Source organism: Penicillium verrucosum (genome assembly GCF_028828655.1).
Source record: "Penicillium verrucosum strain IBT 35672 chromosome Unknown utg000003l_segment0_segment0, whole genome shotgun sequence".
In the NCBI taxonomy this organism is placed as follows: domain Eukaryota; kingdom Fungi; phylum Ascomycota; class Eurotiomycetes; order Eurotiales; family Aspergillaceae; genus Penicillium; species Penicillium verrucosum.
The window spans coordinates 455,411-473,987 of NW_026643212.1; the positions used below are offsets into that span (position 1 = coordinate 455,411).

The window sequence follows — 18,577 nt, forward strand, 5'->3', positions numbered from 1 at the left end:
GAACTGTGGTGTGCTGTCGAATAACTTGGTTGAGGAGGAAGCGTAAAATCTGTGATCCGTCCGCATGGTCATTTCGCCCATCCTAGTCATTCATGTCTTTCATCTTAGCTTAGTGCTCTCATCCTGACCACACTTCACCTTCACCACACCTTCACCTCACCTTCACCTCACCTTCACCTCACCTTCACCTCACCTTCACCTCACCTTCACCTCACCTTCACCTCACCTTCACCTGACTTTCATCTTTGACCACTCGTGTTTTCCACAGCTTTCAGGCTCGTCTCACTACTCCCACACCCTGGGCATAGACTTCAGTGGGAACCGGCTCGGTCACGCCGGTCCCTTGAGCACCAAGGCCAGATCCTTCAGTCCAGCCCATCCTGTTGAGAAGGGAGGCACCGATCGAGGTAGTCTGCACGGGAGTCTCGTCCTCCTCTTCTTGCTCGGGGGCCCTCTGGCGGGTATTGGCATCATTATCTCCGAATGCCTGGCGACGCTCCTCTGTACGGTCTCGGTATTCTGGGGTACCTGGGGCTCCTGGGAAATAAGTGATAAAACTGTTAGGAGAGGTCTACGTGGTGGATGTCGAAGTGCATGGTGCAATGTGAGGTTGATTGAAGAGTTGAGAAAGTTAAGCTACAGAAGGTAAGAAAGAGACTAATAAATCTGACTGTAACTCTCTTACCGTCCATCTCCCGAACTTGCACTCCGCATGGTCTCCCTTTCGCTCGCCGTTCAATAAGCAACCTTTGGTGACAAGGTGACGACTGCACTTACTGATGGATGTCTCGAGACGGATGCATTCTCCGAGATGTTTGCCATCACGGAGGTTAAGCCAACGGGCCGACGGGGATCCCGTGGTAACAGTTTTGGCCTTTCTGGTGGGAAACAGCAGAGATGGTGGCCTGGATCCGCCATGATAACAAGAACGGCCGAACTCGGTAAGTTCGTTAAGGATAGATTATCCAAGGCTTACATTCTGACTAGGTATAGAGACAAGATTATAGTCTCCCTCGGCCATAAACAAAACAGCTACCTTGGACTTTGCTATGGCCTAGTAGCAGATTGCTGTATTTCTTCTAACAAATCATTTCTCTCACTCTGTGCTTCCCTGTTCCAATTTTACTGGGTCTGAAGAAGTCTAGATTTGACGTATAATAATGAATTGATTCCCGAAAATGCAACTATCCAAGAGAAAGCTAACGAGCTATGACCAAGATCCCAAGCAAATTATCGGTACACATCTTTGCTCTGTGGACATTCAACAGGCCCATAACAATAGCCCTTCCAACAAAAATTGCCAAAAATCAAGTAGACATTTAGCATGAAGCCACTGCAGGGCTATCAAATGCTTATGAAACAGTGATGGAGGAGGATCCACTGCTCTGGTACCCCTCAGTGCTAACAATCTGGTAGTTGTGCGAGCCAAGACTCATTCCAAGGGAAGCCCAAGCGTTGAAGTGGTTAGCAGTGGTGACTGTCCCGCTGGAGCGCTTGGAGCGACGGATGGACCAGTACTGGTTGAAGGTGGCAGTTCCCGAGATGGAAGGCTGGTTCACCTGCTGGTGGGTATAGATATCGTAGACGGATCCATCGGTGTTCACGGTTCCCTTGAAGGTCATGCTGCTGCCGGGGTTGTACTCGCCATAGCTTTCCATGATGTAGTATTCGACGAGGGGGCTAGTGGTCCAGCCGTAGACAGCGAGGTAAGCATTTCCGGAGGGGTTGAAGGACCCGGAGAAGTTGATGTTGCTAATACGGTGTACTTATAAGTAACTATATCATCAAGAGAAAAATAGGTAGGCTTGACTTACCGGGAGCTTCCAGTAGCCCAGCCTTTGCCAGAGGTGAAAGATCCGCAGTTGGTCCAGTCGACGCTGTATTGACCCGCAGCACCGTTGTTGTAGGAAACACTGCCACCTCCGTTGGTCCAGAAGGAATAGAAGTAGCCATTGTTGGTTCCTTGCTGGTTCGTGGTGATCGCTCGCTTTTCCACCTCGCTGGGAAGCGCAAAGGCAGTTACAGCGGCACAGGCTGCCACGAAGAGGCTTGAGAAAGAGACCATGATGAAGGGTCAGATGCCGTTGGTAATTGAGGAAGATCAATGGATTGTAGTGGGTTGTTTTGTGACAGGGGTTTTCTTCGGGAGAAGGCCTTCCTTTTATATAGACAGGAGGATGTGGGGCGTCAATAGGGTGTTTCTGAACAGTTTCATTTCCCGAATGTCTTAGATTTCAATTTAGCCAGCGACCCATTTATCCTCACTACTCCCAATTGCACTAATCGTAGTCCGTAAACGGATAGTGGTCCGTTTCCGACCAAGCCTCAACGACCATACCCTCAACTAAATCCCTCAATTATTCAACCAGCCTAAAAGCCAATTTATCAGTGATTTAAGTTAAGGAGGCTTACGGCTGGGCTTCTGAAACGGCTAAACTTCGTCGCCAAGTAAAAACAAGAATGTTGAAGAACCCGGTCATAGACACAGAAGCAAATGCGGGGAAATTCATCACGGCTGTACGGAGTAATGGATGTAGCTTGGCTCAGCCCAGGGCCTAGGCTAAACCCAAGATCAGGCAGTTTAAAGACCGGCAAAAAAAAGGCTATATGACCATGTTTCCGGACCCTCTCGGTCATCAAAGAGGTTGACATAGAGTCAGCGAATCGTATCAAGATGGCCGATCCCTCCAAGGATCAGCAGATGTTTATCTCTACCGAACCTTGGCAAGTGGGTATCTTCCCGAGTAGATGGTGTAGTATGTAGATAGGTAGTAGGTAGTAGGTAGTAGGTAGTAGGTAGGGAGGTAGGCTAGGACCTGATATTTGAACTGCATTTATACAGCAACGTATTTCCTGATCGAGGGTGCTTCGATAAAATAGCCCACTGTCGTCTCTAACAGTAATCCCCTAGCGGCGTTGAAGATTGTCTGTTTTTCTGTCTGTCATTTTCGACCTGTTTGTAATTGATTAATTTATTGGCCTTTCTTTTGACAGTGATCTGTTCTAATCCTCTTTTTAGTGACAAGGCTCAAGATGGCCCATAATCCCTCGAAGCCAGAAGAACACGTGCCAAGAATATTCGGAGAACATAGCTGTCACGTGATGCTCGGTATTGATGCTTAGCAAAGCACCCGAGGTCGGAATGTTATGCCAATGCACATTTATCGCAGATACAGGTCTCCCGACTTTTCAATGTCTCATTATGTTGCAAGTACAAGATCCCGTGAGCCTGGCAAAGTAGCCAGAAATATTTCCATCAACCTCTGATTTGCCCCTATGTAGCATTATCGTATGTCTTGCATCTCGACCAGATCTGATTTTAATCCGTGCGACTCCCCACAAATAAGTCACCCATTCGGCGTGCTTGAGGCTTAAAACTTGTCTCATCTTCTAAAATACTTGGGATCACAAGTCTCGGAAATTTCAAGGGATTTTGTAGTGTTTGAGGAAGTGTGAGCATGATTCCCATTGGCACTCAAGTAGCTTCAACGCGACTTTCGCAGAAGACGAGGTATATTTCTCGAACGTTCCTCACCCCAGTTCATGGTTGCACTTCCAAGTTATTTTGATTATCACATAATGTTTCAGACCTCATCTGAGCAGGTGTCGACATGAAAAAAAAGAAAAACAGATAGAGCTAAAGTGTTCATTTGACTATAAACGAAGCATTCATAAAAACTCAAAACTTCCGGTATGTCTCCGAGTGTGACCCACATTCTCGCGAGAAAAGGTTATATGCACAACTTATGTTGTAATGATGAGCTTCAAAGATTGAATCAAGGAACCATTACTCCGTGCTCCGTTCAGAACCGTGACATTTACCACGGGTGCTCCGGTATACTCCATACTTGAGCCCAGTGCAAGGGGCCATACTGCAATGTGCCCCTGTCGGCACTTTTGTCTCCCTGATACAGCTCCACCGTGCCAATCCCTCCCCTGGACTAGCGAGTGCTTGGCATCATCTGTGGGCTTCCGTTTCCCAAAACATACTAATGGTCACGCGAGCAGTCCTCGGTACCCCCCCCAAAAGACGATCTAGCCACATTCCACTCTGTCTGCATGTCAAGCTGCGCGACATTGAATTGGTGTAACCTTACAGCTGATTTGTCTGGTTAGATCGACTGAAAATAAATCAAATATAAGTTTCTTTTTATAATACAAACAAGTTTAACCAATGCCGTGGCTGTTAACCACCCATCGACTGATATTGTTAGCACGCCAGAAATTCACTATTGGCACGGCGGACTAACCCCTTTAGAGATAGTATTCGTTGGTCTGACTTTTCAATACAAGTGCCATTTATCAGTCCACCACAGTAAATGACACAGGGTTCGGTCAATCCTCATGATTTGACTCTATACAGGTTGGTTCACTATTGACTATAAAAGCATTAACATAATTCTCAGAAAAGAACCATGTGGCTACAGCTGGAAATATTCTACGTCATTTTAATTCATTTTAATTCATTTTAATATACTGAACATTGAAATAATGGGCACTTGTATTGAAAAGTGGATGCTCAGGAATGTTAACCCTAAGGGGATTAGACCACTGTGCCGATAGTGATTTCTGCCGTACCAAGACGGTTTGATCTTTTTTGTCATTTTGCTTGATATTTTTGCGTTCTATATCAACATGAAGTCGGCCCTTGTCAAGAAGGTGCTTGGCTTGCAAGATCCTCCCAACCAACACAATAAAACAGCACTGCCTCACGAGACAGATCCGACTGTTCGGGAATGGTTAAGCGATGGCATTCCCTCCAGACAACAGACCGGACAATACTTCGTGAGGTTGTTGCCCTTCTTAAAATGGATCCAACACTATAACGTTCAATGGTTTCTGGGGGATTTGGTTGCAGGTAACTGCCTTTGTTAACTTTGAGTCCCAGCTCCTGCTAACTGTCTTTAGGAATAACGGTTGGAGCTGTCGTGGTTCCCCAGAGTATGGGATACGCCAAACTGGCAAATCTTCCTGTGCAATATGGACTCTATACTTCTTTCATTGGTGTTGTTATCTACTGGTTCTTTGCGACATCCAAAGATATCACGATTGGGGTAAGCTACCCCCGTAGTGTCTCATATCCGGTGCTTGCATGGGCTAATCAACTGGGCAGCCCGTAGCTACCATGTCAACAGTTCTCGGCGGCATTGTCACCGATGTTCAAAAAGACCACCCCGAGATTGGAGGCCCGGAAATCGCCCTATCAGTCGCCATACTTTGCGGAGGCATAATTGCATTCATGGGCTTCGCACGGCTAGGTTTCATCATCGACTTCATTCCGGTTCCTGCAATTACAGCCTTCATGGTCGGTTCTGCTATAAGTATCTGCTCGGGTCAAGTCAAGGGACTGCTGGGCCAGACAGGCGACTTTGAAACGAGCACTCCATCATACCGAATAATCATCGACACGCTGAGGTATCTTCCCACCGCACAAGGATACGATGCGGCCATGGGTCTTACCGCGCTGTTCGCTCTATACGGCCTCCGATCAGGCTTCAACTATGGTGCAGCCAAGAAGCCACGCTTTGCCAAGCTCTTCTTCTTCCTTGGCGCCTTGCGCACAGTCTTCATCATCGCTCTTTACGCTCTTATCAGTCTTGGCGTGAACCAGCATCGCCGCGACAATCCCGCCTTTGCTTTGGTTGGAAACGTGCCAAAGGGTTTCGACAAAGCGGGTGTCCCTGTACTCAGAGCCAATGTAATCAAGCTCATCGTCTCCCAATTACCTGCCAGCGTGATCTGTCTCCTCATCGAGCACATTGCAGTCTCAAAAACATTTGGCCGTGTTAACAACTACACGATTGACCCCTCGCAAGAGCTTATCGCCATTGGCATCACCAACCTCCTCGGTCCCTTCCTCGGTGCCTTCCCAGCGACAGGTGCTTTCTCCCGCTCGGCCATTCAATCCAAGTCCGGGGCACGCTCCCCCTTCACCGGCATCATCACCGCCATCGTCGTCCTGATCGCCATGTACACATTGACCTCCGGCCTCTACTACATCCCCAAAGCAACGCTATCAGCCGTGATCATCCACGCAGTCGGAGATCTGATCGTCCCACCCAACACCATCTACCAATTCTGGCTCATCTCCCCCCTCGACGCCGTCATCTTCGCAGTGGGCCTAATCGTCGCATTATTCAGCACAGTCCCAAACAGCATCTACGCAACGGTCTGCATCTCCGTCGCCGTCCTATTATTCCGTCACGCAAAAGCCCCAGGCCAATTCCTGGGCCAAGCCTGGATAAACGACGAAAATAACCAAATCCCTCTCTACCTACCAGTGGACGAACCAAAAGCCGACCCAAACATCAAAATCCAAAGACCCCGTCCAGGCGTCTTCGTCTACCGTTTCTCCGAAGGCTTCAACTACCCCAACGCAAGCCACTACTTCGACGACCTCGTCCAAACAATTTACAAGCATACCCGCGGGACGAACGCGGAGATATACACGAAAAAGGGCGATCGCCCCTGGAACGAGCCGGTCTCTTCCAGCGCGGATGATTCCCATCTGCCGATTCTGCAAGCTGTCATTCTTGATTTCTCGGCTGTCAATAATGTCGACGTGACCTGTATCCAGAGTTTGGTGGATATACGCACGCAGCTGGATCGTCGGTCGACACCTGTTGTTGTGCAGTGGCATTTTGCCTGTATTAAGAATCGATGGACGAAGCGTGCGCTAAATGTGGCCGGCTTTGGATCTTGGCCGTTGCCTCGGGAGGGGGTGCGAATGAAAAGGGCGTTGGAGAGCCAGGTTCTGAGGGATCTTCCTCGGATACTGAGAAGGGTATGGAAATGTCTGTATCGTCCACGCCGGACAATGCGGGACGGCCGTTTTTCCATTCTGATTTGACGACTGCGTTGCGAAGTGTGGATGTATATTTAGCCCTGAATCCTTCTGTTTAAAATAGACTATATGAATATAAAGAAACTTCAGTTGTTTCATCAGAATAAAATGTGCATTGTGGACAATCATAAACAGTCAATCCATATTTCATGTACATGGGGGTGAAATATCAAGGTCATCACTCTTAACGCCAACGGGGAATATCGCAAAAAGAAACACCAATATGCAATAAAATCACAATCATAACAAGACACCTGATTCAGACCTCATCAATGCATAAGCAACCAAGTATCATAGGGAACACCCCTCGACTGTGTCTTTCCCATCTCGACCCGTCGAGAACAAGACAGGCTCGAAATCACAAGCAGCAGAGTACTGCCGAATCAACTGACGCCAATAACACGACTCAGCCGCCGGAGTAAGATAGCGATCCCGGAAAGTGCGCACAGCATTATTGGCAATACGCTCCGCAATGTCAGGGTTATCAATCAGATAATCGATCTTACGCGATAGATCGGACCAATTCCGATCAACCTCAATATAGTTCGCATCAGGCCCAGTCGAGATAAGCGCGGCATGATGAGCCTCACGCCATTCAAGCGCATGGGAGATAACAACCGAACGACAGTTAAGAAGATACTTCCCACGACCAGAGAAGCTCCTGCCCTCAGTATGCGCGAGGAACATATACCGACAATGATCTTCGATAGGCAGAAGATTGAATCTGATATCATTTGGATCATCCCAATCAATGACGCGCACGCTAGCCCAGCTACTACCCGACGCAGACTTGAGTAGCTTACTGCGGACAGGCGGGTTCGTGGCCAGACTACCGCGCCAGACGAGCTGCTTTTTCTTCTCCTGGAATTTCAGACCCGACACGTATGTACCGTCTGCGGCAGTTTCGCCGTCGTCGATTGCGGCAATGCGACGCCTGACTTCATGATACGGACCGATCTGCACTTCTGGCCAGGCCCAGTATCCGAAGTCGGGCATTAGCCAGACTGAAGTGTCCGAGTCGCGTTTTGAGTAGGCCCAGATGGGACTCGGGGCATTTGTATCTTCAGCGAAGTCTTCTGTGGTGAAGATGAACTCGATGCTGGGGAGGAGGTGGCGGTCTGGGAATGCTGTTAGGGCGCGGTGGAGGGAGTTTAGGGTTGCGCGTGCTCGGGATGCTGTTACGGGCATTGGGGCGTAATCGACAATATACAACTAAAATAGTTAGAATATGTTAGAATGAGGTTGGTGTTGAGTCCACAAGGACGAATGAATGTTGGATGTTTTCACTTACCTGTCCTCGATCAATAATCCCCCGCACCAGGCCATCATCCACTGTCCTGGAATCGAGCTCCTTGTAGGAAACTAGCTTGTTTTCTCTCGATATAGAGGACTTGTCAATCTCAACAAATAGCTTCGGGAAAGCAATGCGACATTGGTCCTCAGAGAGACCGTGGTTGTTTCCATCGCGCTCAACGACAAATTCCCAACCAGCGGAAGAGTTCACGGGCGGGGCACAATATGGCTGTCGTGATTGTGTCTTTATATTAAATTGTGATGAGAGTGAGGGTGAACCGGTGCCGAGGACGAGGAATGTAAGGATAAACAGAGATACCACGGCGCCAGTGACCAGGTAGCGGAATGAAGGGCGTTGAGTGATCATTCTTTCTGGAACAATTCCAGATTTGCCCTCTTCTGTGCTTAAGGCTCGATTTAAATTTCTATCCGAGGTCTCAGTCTAGAAGAGAGGAAGACCTGATAATTTCGTGGGTTGATGTCACTGGTGTGAGCTCTGATTGTTTCCATGGCAACGCAGATGCGAGCAAAGATGCTGATGGTATGGAGTACTTGGATATGGATTCTAATTATAGTCGGCAATTGATCAGGTCAAAGAAAAACAGAGAGACCAGTTGGCTCTACAGCTGGATGTGCTATTTATCTATGTCGTTTAACTACAGAATATTGGTCTATCAGGTACAAATGTAGGCATCAAAGCTACCAAAGCGAAAGAAACTGTGCACAGTCGAATCTATATTCCCAACTATATCGGATTATTATGTACATAAAAGGGAAATTGCCACAGCGAGTCGATATATTCAAGGGGTATCTCAACGGGTCATGAAAGCAAATGGGAAAACGAAAGAATAAAGTAGAAAGTAAATGTAGACTTAGACCCGTAATATCATAAGAAATGAAGCAGAGGAAGCCCCAAAGCTGAAGCTTGTCCACAGACATGTCCGCTCACAACTAGTGAGAGATTCCAATAAGAATTATTAGTCGCCATTGGTGGGGGGTCTGGGGCTGTTGCTGTTGAAGTAGCTCTCATCTATCTTCAAGATCCATTCCACCTTTTGTGCCTCTGTACGGGTAGCAAAGAGGAAAGTGTTCTGGGTTCCATAGACTGCAAACACATTCGGTCGTCCCTTGGCGGACAGCGAACGGTCGGCTCCAGCTCCTGAACCCTCTAGCAGTCTTGCGAAGTCCGGCGCATGATCGACACGCGCATTGCGGAGATTGATGGCATTGATCTCGTCTCCCTCTGGGACCGAGTAGATGTGGAGGTACGGCCGGCGGAGCTCCAGGAAACGACGTACCCACACGTTGTTGGTATCATCGGGCGTAAGCACGTACCCCGTTTTTAAGGCGTCGGGGGCTTTGGGAAGAGTTTGGATGGTGGCTGTGAAGCGAGGTTTGAGGGATAGTTTGTCGGAGAGGCCGTTCGCATCCGAATTTCTAATGTGCGCCGTTCCGTCCGAAGGGGGTTCGGTATGACTCCGGATGAGGATTGCCTCTGTTGGGTCCTGCTTGAGCGACCATAGATCAAGGTACTTGCGTAGAAGTTTGGATTTGCGCTCATTGAGATCTGCGCCCCGCATTGGAGTTGACCTTCCACTACGAGCCAGCGATGGAATGAGACAGCCCGCGCTTAGAGCGCCTCGGGCAGCATGAAGCTCTGCCACACGCTGCCGACGCTTGCGGTTGGCAATGTAGTCTCGCACGAGAGAAACCTTACGAGGAGCCCAAGTATTTAGTAGTTCCTCGCCTTTCACATAGTCATTTTGTGTGTTCATACGCCACAGATCAGCAGCACGCTTAGCTGAAATGGGCCGAATAACCAACGAGTACATGCGAGTCGTTGAGTGTACAACACGAATCGAGTTCCAGAATTGCTTGAACATCGACTGTTGGCGGACATAGGTACGGCCTTGAATCTGGATTGTCTGGTCTGCCTCGAAAACAACCGGGTTCTGCAAGCGACTGGACACAAGATCCCAACGGACAGTCACTTGAACCCGGTACTTCTCGGCCGTCACTCGGTCAAGCAACAAAGATCCATGTAAACTTGAGTCCCACTGGCCGACAATTGTGACATGAGAGGTCCCGTCGGCATTCTCCCTAACCGTTGGTTCTTGAACAAACTTCAAGGGGACGTCCGGAGTCTGGAAGTCCTGATCTGGGATCTTGCCCCAAGGATCAAGGAGGCGAACAGAACCGACGCGGATGTTGTTAATATCATCCCACGGAAGAGTTTCCGTCGAGCTGTACGTGATGTTGACTGAGATGCGGCGCTGCAATCCTTGATGAAGCTGGGATGTCCCAGCATCGAGGCTGCTACTCTGGACAACCTCCACGGGGAGGTATTCACCGGATTCTGCCATTTCGAGTATTTGAATTCTCGCAAAGACGTCATGACGTCCTTCTGAGTAATATTCCGATTCTGCGATTCGAGGGGAAGTTCGTTTCTGCGGTGACGGCTCCGCTGAGTCACGCATATCATCCCAACTAAGAAGCTTGTCGAGATGAACCGATGTCACACAAGCATAAACACAGACCTTCAATGCGGCTGTCCGTGGACTTGACAGCGGCAAGCTCATGCTGTGCACACTTTCAAAGCGAACCGGACCGTCCTCAAATCCTTTGATCATTTGAGTTGTAGTTGCGCCTCCTTCCTCTGAGATACCTGGAACAAATAACTGCGCATGTACATCAGACCCTTCCCACTCCGCGAACCCGATCATGTCCCGCATGACAACGTTAAATTTCAGGGTCGAAGAGGGCGCCTGCGCGGAGGAAGGTTCGAGCGAGAGACGAATGATTCCGATGACACTCTGGGTATAGGGCGAGGTCATCTCAACGGAAAAGTCTTGCACACGGGTCTCAAAAACAGCCGTTAACGGGATATCGGCATCACCGATAAGAGAATACTGGGGTGAGCAAGGTTCAGAGAATGGATTGTCGAGTTTGAAGTGTTGGATGTAGTCGGGACGGTCGATGTATTGGTGCAATTGTCGCATGGCTTGGACGCGGCGCTGGAGCTTTTCAATTGACCACAAGTGAATCACGCACTGCTTGAAGTCAATGACTCGGACGCCCACACAAGGCTTCTTGGCCTCATCAAGCAGGATGTCTTCATCGCCGGAAATTCCGTTCAACACGAGATCATAAGACGATTCCATGTTATGACCATGGTCGACAATGGCGAACTGGAAGACCACATGCTTGTCCATAATATGGCTCATGATCTGTGCCTCTTTCAAAAGGGAGGCATGTTGCAAAATCTTCTCGGCCATTCGGACGTAATTTCGCTGAGACCAGTGCCTGTACACTGAGCGTGCGATTTCGAGTTCGCGTTCGTCCAACTTGGCAAAGCCATTTTCGAAAATTTGAGGAACTGGCTTACCCATATCTCGGATGTGGGTTTCAAAAGTCTCCTTTTGTTTGCGCAGTTGCTCTTCGAATTCATCCTTAGCTGTCCGTAGAGCGTACTCCATACGCTCCTTCTCTGTGCGTAGCTCCGGTGAGTCTGGATCAGACGAAGCCCCCACAGACTTGAGTTTTTCTTGGAACTCTTCCTTGCGGCGATCCAGCTGGCGCTGCATATCTTGACGTGCCTGGTTGAATGATGCAACGCCATTGACTTCATCGTCGTCATTCTGTCGGGGCGTGCTAGGCATGGTTATAGCGGTGTCTAGGGAGAAGTTGTCGAGGGTGCCGTTGGACATGTACTTGTCCCTAATCGGGAAGGAGCTGATGGAGTCGGAATCTTCCTCTTCTGGAAGTCCACGCCGTCCAGCTCGAACCTTCTGTACATCCTCCAATAGTGTGTCCAGTTCATCATTAGGCAAATTAGAGATCTGGTCAGGTCCAACCATAGCACTGACAGCTTCTCTACGTGCTAAGAACCAGTCTGACTCACGGCTACGCTGTGATGGCATGGGTGAATCCGCCCTGGATGAATCGCCATCCATGTCAGACCCTGCCTTGCTCAGAGTTCGATCATGGGTTTTGTTTGGCGCCGGCGACCCAAGCTGGCTTGTAGTGACTGAATGGCGAAGTAAGCTCTGCTCGACACGTTCGGCTCTAGCCTCTTGAGGATGGTTGAAACGGAAAATATGAAAATCGCCGAGGATGATTCGGAAACCACTCTTCAGTCGTGTGGGCTTGTCAACCCGCATGCCGTTCACCATGATAGCGGCACCTTCGGCAGGTACAATGGTCACAATGTTATCCGCATTCTCGAACGTGCAGTGCTTCTCGAGGATTTTGGATCCATTCAACCGGATCTCCACGGTTTGGCCTTGATCCATATGACCGACCGTGGTGGTGCCAGGTTTGATATTGTAGACTAAACATTCCGCAAGAAGCGGATCGTCGCTGAGGTTGACCAAATGGGGCATTTTCTTTGGTGTGCTCATTCCAATGAAGCCCTTTTCGATATTGATTCCCAATTCCTCCAAAGCTGCTTCGCGCTCCCTGTGGATAAGTTCCGTATTCTGCAGCTTCTCTTCCCAAGTCTGGTTAAGATCTTTGTAGAGCTTCTCACTCTGATTGAGTTGTTCTACAATCTCTGCCTTGCTGACCTGAGTGAGACTTCCATCCGGCTGTTGGATCGAGACCATTTGTTTCTCCAACGGTGTGTCTGGGGGATAGTACTCCTGGGGAAGACCACCTCCTATGGCGCCAGGTGCTCCTCCTGGTGCTACTCCCCCTCCAAGTTTTGATCGGAGCTGTGCCAGTTCTTCCTTGAGTTCGCGAATCATGCGTGCATTCGGATCTTCGTTCACAACAGCATGGTTCTTGATTCGTTTCGCCGAGTCGGCGTATCGCAGAGTACCAAGAGTTTCGTCAAAGTTAATATCTGCAGGAGAAATTGCTGCAATCATGGAGGTCATGGAATTTCCACCCAGAGAATCCTTTAGCAACCATGTTAGGATTGAATCACGATATGGTACCATGGATGCATTCTTCTTCTTGCTCGCAGCAGTCTTGCCAGCAGAGACATCAGCGAGTGCAGCAATGACACGACCAAGTGTTGACAATGAGCGATTGATCTCCGCACCCTCCTTTAATCGCGCGCCGGTGGCTCCAGTCGAGTTGGCTCTTTCTGAACCAGCCAAATCAACCAAACTGATTTTCGACACCTTCTCAGTATCCATCGAAGTCTCTTTGTCGTGTCTCTTTTGCGTCAGAGTCAAGGTGAAAACGGCATGTGATCGACTTGAGGTTTCATTCATGCTGGTCGCGGCAACCGTTCGGGCTTTGTTACCCTCGTCCATCAGGTTCTCGATTTCTTCGAAAGAGCCGACGACAAGTTTGGCCAGATCCTCAACATAAGGACCCGTTGACGGATGCTCACGGACTTTCAGATTGCCTTTATTTGACGGGTTGAGCAAATCACGTACCCGCTCGTTGTAAATTTCGAGGTAGGACACCTCAACGGTGCAATTTAATAACTTGTCCGCCTGTATCGTGGTTATGCGCTCGAACATCGATTGGCAAATCCGTGGAATCACACCGTATTCTTTGCCATAACCCATCATGGAGTATGATTTTCCCGAACCGGTCTGGCCATAAGCGAAGATACAATTGTTGTAACCCCCGAAGGCATTATCCAGAAGCGGAGAACCCAAATCGTCGAACAGGTCATTTTGATCGGCGAAGTTTGATGATTTCTTATCGAAGGACCAATATGATCGGTCAAAGGCGAAGACCTTGTTCCCTTCAACAGCGCCCTTCCCACCCTTCCGCGATTTGTCCTCTGCGCCGGGTGGAGGAGTGAGCACGGTCTGCGAGCCTTTCATCGACACAATACATTTTGCGCCTCGTTCGATCTCTGTATAGAGACATATTTGGTTAGCTTAAGGTCCAATGGAGACCCCCTCCCTCGACATCTACTCACCTCGACTATTGAAAGGCCGCACTCGCACCACCACTTTAATATTTCCACCGCCGCCTGGAGCCATCTTTGCTCTCTAACCCATGCACGGGAGATGTTGGTCAACAATGAAGGTGTATGGAAGCCGGAGTCCGTAGGTGGGATGTAAGTGGTGACAGGGGTACACCGATGCGCGAACTCCGCGAGGAGCGCCGCCTGAAGATCTGTCCCAGGGGAATGAGCGCGGAGTTTAGTACAGCTAAATCGCTTGTGCTCGTTTGGAGGTGGTTCGTAGTGAGATTCGAAACCGTGGGTGTCAACAAAGACGTCATGTATCTGTCCAATGTTGATGTTGCGCGTCTGTGATGTTTTTTTTTTGTGGGGAGGTTTGCTAATGTGCGGGGAGCCTGGGTCTTGCAACGTTGAGAATTAGCCACCGAGTGAAACCAGCCACAGTATCTGTTTTCTCGAGGCACCAAGCAAAACAAAATGCGATTGCGGTCTCGAGTCAACAACGATGCGGAAAAGCCACTTTGGTCCGGGGGTGATGCTGAGTAAGCGCTCCACCGCCGCCCGTGGACTGCAAGGGGCCTCTCTGTCCTCGATGATGTGGGACTTTAATAATCTGATTTCTTTACCCCAGCACGATATTAGCGACGTTATATGTCAGACGCCGACATATTCTTGGGTTCTTTTGGACGTCTTTTTAATCTTTACAAAAGCGGTAAAAAACATAAACCGCACAGAGAAACTTTCTCTGCATAACCAGAGCATGTCCTTGAGGGGGCGTATAGATAGTTATGTCGCTACTTCTTAGGTGACTGTGTACGTACGTTGTGGCTATATGCATATATCAAGCTTCTTGTGGGCGAGAATAGAGTCATTAAGAGGGCCTGGCCATATTTAGATGCGACCTTCAATTTTTCTTCCATGACATCCATAGATGTAATCCCATGGATGATTTCACCATTCCATATATCCTTACATCTTGTCAGTTAATTCGCCAACTGTCAAGTCCCACATCAATTATCTCACTACAAGATGGGTGGTGTGTTCTCTTCTTGACGACCTTGGATAACTACACCAAGATCATAGACCAGCACGAGACACTTCGCAAGCTGCAGCCATGATGCGAGAGATCGGACAGTGAAATCACAGGTAATCGTGGCACGGCCCACCACCACCTACCAGGTGGTGGTGGGCCGTGCCACGATTATCAATACGAACACAAACCAAGGCAATAATACACAAAACAAAAGATCGCTCGTGGATTTTTAATCTCTTTCTAAAATGGTTGATGATGTTAACGCAGAGAACGGTCACCTACGCAAATGTATAGCTGCTCTTTCTACGAATATCTATCAGAATATTGCAGGTACCAGTCACTGGAAAGCAGAGGCTGAAGCCCTACCTGCCAAGTTTCACTATATGCTCAGCACAAAAGGCAACACAGCAGAGTAAGTTCTCCAAGTTACCTATGGTTATGTTCTGACTAACGAACTTTTGATCAGAAACTCTGCGATATTTTTGAAGCTCTTAGTTCAAAAAAGAAACAGGTTGTTCCGGAAGTGTATATCATGTGCAACACCTACAAAGTGATACTATAACCGCAAATGATGGATATTTGGCTCAGCATGTAAGACATCAATAAGTGCAAGGACATGAGGATACATGATAAAGCTTGGGTTGGATGATATTTTGCTTCTACTTAGGTATCTAGCTAGATATATTAGATCCAGTGAGTTAATAACCAATTGCTTCTTGCCTAAACATATTCTACTCCCAACATATCCTGTCTTTTACGTTTGCGCCTCTTAGTTTTCTATGGGAATAATTACACAATCTGTGTACTAGGCACATAACTTAGAACCTTGCCTGCTTGTGCCTTAGCCATTTGAACTAGGTTCAGGGACAAACCCTTCCAAGGTTCTATCCCTTTTCGGACGCGGCCTTTCTCTCTCTACATTTTTTAAATGTGATATCATCGATTTTTCTTTCTTCTACACAATTTGATCCAACATACTATTCTTTCTTCTCGGCCGTACTATAACTAATCACAGTTATCGCTCTAAACCGAGTCAAATCGAAGTATCCGAAACACTACATCCCAAATTTACCAAAACTGTTCACAAATCCCAAAAATGGCAGTGAACGAGGGCCTAGCTATTGGCCTTTCTCTTGGGATAGGCATCCCTCTCGCCATCTCGTTTATAGTATTGGCTGTGGTTTATGGTCGTCGCAGGTAAGTATCTGAACTGCTCTTTTTCATGGAGGTTATTAACAATAACTGTCTATTTAGACATCCAAAACTGCCTCAGCCTGATGCTTGCCGAACTCAGAATACTGAAAACTGGCTCGATCTATACCGCGCAACTCGTCCACGTATTGAGCACCCTCCCAAGCTGTTTTCCATCCACTGTTGCTGACAAAAGCCTTGCAGGCTCCTTTGTGGAGAAGATCTGCAGTATCTTGGAGTCCCTCAGGGTGCTCAGGAAGCCCATAGTTCAGGAGGTATATATGATGGAGGATGGGGCTAAGGTCCCGAAGTGATACTATAGCCACAGGAGTTGAATATTTTGCTGGATAAAAGGACAGACAGGTATGGCGTACGTACATTTAGGCGACCTTTGGCTTTTTGATAACATTGGGGCGGACGAGTTTTTACTTTTTGGTGTAGTGTAGCTCAATATCATTACTGTGGTCGGCATGGCTGGTATACATCGTAAGCGCGTTGGTACTCTATGATTTATCGCGTGCCAGCAAGCGAACAGCTGCTGCTCTTGTTTTGGCATTGAGTGGTTATCATGTCCCGTCCAGTATTTACGCGGAACTGGCGCATGTACAAAATAATCTGACCACTTAAGAAATGGCCAAAGTCTCACAATATTTTGTACTCTCTCTCTATCTCTACAAAAGGGATGCTCTAAAATTTCCTCTGGTTAGCCTTCTATTTAATGGAGAGTAGCTGACACCTTCCTGTATAAAATTTGTGAATTTAGAAGGTAACTATGTGTTTCAATGGTTGTTATTGGAGGTAACTACTATATATATTTTCGAGGAATGCGGGTTGCTACAGCACCAACGCCACGACTATCGGTCGAAATCAGACACAAAAAAAAAAGGGATCAAACGGGAATTAGTTATCAATAATATGGAGTATATGAACCTACTTTACCTATGTATAATATTGTAGAACCGAGGGCTACAAATAAAAACTTGAAGGTCCGAAGTCAAGCGGTCAAGCTTCTCACACGTGGGATGTTTCATGGTCCGGAGATCGGACCCATCCATCTCTGCGAATCGGGATTATCGCCCTGATTTATCGCCTGCGTTGAATGGCCCATGAGAAGCTACTAAAGTTGACTAGAATGCACGTGGAGATTAAACTGGGACTATAGAAGATATATATGTATGACACTAGAACATTCTGTCATCTAAATCGGTTGATAATTGAAATCGAGAGGCGATTTACGGGAAAATATATCCGAAGCCGAAACGCGAGCTCTGGAGGTGTGGATATTTGAGTCGGAGGTAAATCTACGGTGAGCAGAATTGTTTCGACCGCCAGTTTGGATTTTCAATAATAGTAACAACCCACCATAATGATAATAGTTAACGGTTGCAAATGTACGGAGTACCTATCTTGGCGATACGAACTTGGGTTAATTAGATTGCGTCATGACCTTGGCTAGGCAAACACTTGAATGCGCCAAGCGAGTATCTAGAGAGGGAGACCTCGTGTTTTTCAGTGAATGTCTAATCGACATAATGAAATACTCAGGCCTCCCGACTCACGCCAGATGGACGGGCTTGTGTACTAAATAACGTCGTCACTCCCGTCTGAATTACAATGTTGCCGCCCGGGGAGATGATTCCATTGCCGCCACCTAAGAGATCTCATCACACTCCCGTGAGGACCATAAGTGCCGAGAATGACAGGCTGTACTAGAACAAATCCTGTCTGTGAAGCTCTTTTTTTTTTTCCCGGAGTACATCGTGCACGAGCTTTGAAGCAAGGGCCACAGATCGAATGGGACATTAGGTGGAGACTTCCCCAACTAGGGCACACGGCCGAGCTTCGCGGTGTCCACCGAGAGTAGAAAAAAGCAAACTGAAATGGCGAAACATTCTTTTTGGGTATTAGAAGTGATAATCATGAGCAGAAAGCAAGCTGACGGGAAAAAAAAAGGGCCAAAAAAAGAAAGGAGGCGATTATTAAAATGAGAATGAGGCGAGTGATAGCGTGGGCAGATATGCAGATGCAGCTGAAAGTGTACGGAGTATGATTTAATGCTCAGGTTTGGGGTTTTGAGGGTAGTATAGTAGGATGTAGAAGGGAATAATGTGAGTAACTTGTTATCCATAGATATAGTAGATGGCTATATTTTAACCAAATCAAGTCCAGTAAGAAAAGATTGAAAGAAGGAAAAACACATAGGAAGGGCAGGATGGTATACTCGTCCTCCAGACCACGCGTCATAGTCTCGGGTCGCACATGACAAGAACTCGGGACTGCCGGATTTGTTGTTATTACAGTATTGTAATAGGGATACCATTGGGGGCCATTTGGGCGGATATGG

At 47.9% G+C, this 18,577-nt stretch overlaps 7 protein-coding genes across 7 annotated transcripts; 3 read left to right on the plus strand and 4 right to left on the minus strand.

Moving 5' to 3' along the window:
- Positions 1-271: 271 nt before the first annotated feature.
- N7516_007965 (uncharacterized protein) lies at positions 272-692 on the minus strand (the record flags this gene model as incomplete). Its single annotated transcript, XM_057220685.1, has 2 exons — positions 272-537; positions 686-692. The coding sequence occupies 2 exons, from the start codon at positions 690-692 to the stop codon at positions 272-274; spliced, it is 273 nt and encodes a 90-aa protein (XP_057070957.1).
- A 660-nt stretch (positions 693-1,352) lies between these two features.
- On the minus strand, positions 1,353-2,065 carry N7516_007966 (glycoside hydrolase family 11 protein; the record flags this gene model as incomplete). Its single annotated transcript, XM_057220686.1, has 2 exons — positions 1,353-1,752; positions 1,815-2,065. The coding sequence occupies 2 exons, from the start codon at positions 2,063-2,065 to the stop codon at positions 1,353-1,355; spliced, it is 651 nt and encodes a 216-aa protein (XP_057070958.1).
- A 2,570-nt stretch (positions 2,066-4,635) lies between these two features.
- On the plus strand, positions 4,636-6,850 carry N7516_007967 (SLC26/SulP family anion transporter; the record flags this gene model as incomplete). Its single annotated transcript, XM_057220687.1, has 3 exons — positions 4,636-4,858; positions 4,909-5,054; positions 5,114-6,850. 3 exons carry the CDS (start codon positions 4,636-4,638, stop codon positions 6,848-6,850), a joined length of 2,106 nt encoding a protein of 701 aa, XP_057070959.1.
- A 285-nt stretch (positions 6,851-7,135) lies between these two features.
- On the minus strand, positions 7,136-8,504 carry N7516_007968 (uncharacterized protein; the record flags this gene model as incomplete). The annotated part of the gene is made up of 2 exons (XM_057220688.1): positions 7,136-8,056; positions 8,136-8,504. The coding sequence occupies 2 exons, from the start codon at positions 8,502-8,504 to the stop codon at positions 7,136-7,138; spliced, it is 1,290 nt and encodes a 429-aa protein (XP_057070960.1).
- Positions 8,505-9,114: 610 nt separating this feature from the next.
- On the minus strand, positions 9,115-14,085 carry N7516_007969 (kinesin-3 motor protein uncA; the record flags this gene model as incomplete). The annotated part of the gene is made up of 2 exons (XM_057220689.1): positions 9,115-13,955; positions 14,022-14,085. The coding sequence occupies 2 exons, from the start codon at positions 14,083-14,085 to the stop codon at positions 9,115-9,117; spliced, it is 4,905 nt and encodes a 1,634-aa protein (XP_057070961.1).
- A 1,202-nt stretch (positions 14,086-15,287) lies between these two features.
- N7516_007970 (uncharacterized protein) lies at positions 15,288-15,596 on the plus strand (the record flags this gene model as incomplete). The annotated part of the gene is made up of 2 exons (XM_057220690.1): positions 15,288-15,454; positions 15,554-15,596. The coding sequence occupies 2 exons, from the start codon at positions 15,288-15,290 to the stop codon at positions 15,594-15,596; spliced, it is 210 nt and encodes a 69-aa protein (XP_057070962.1).
- Positions 15,597-16,138: 542 nt separating this feature from the next.
- N7516_007971 (uncharacterized protein) lies at positions 16,139-16,547 on the plus strand (the record flags this gene model as incomplete). Its single annotated transcript, XM_057220691.1, has 3 exons — positions 16,139-16,239; positions 16,297-16,379; positions 16,438-16,547. 3 exons carry the CDS (start codon positions 16,139-16,141, stop codon positions 16,545-16,547), a joined length of 294 nt encoding a protein of 97 aa, XP_057070963.1.
- Between the last annotated feature and the right edge of the window lie 2,030 nt (positions 16,548-18,577).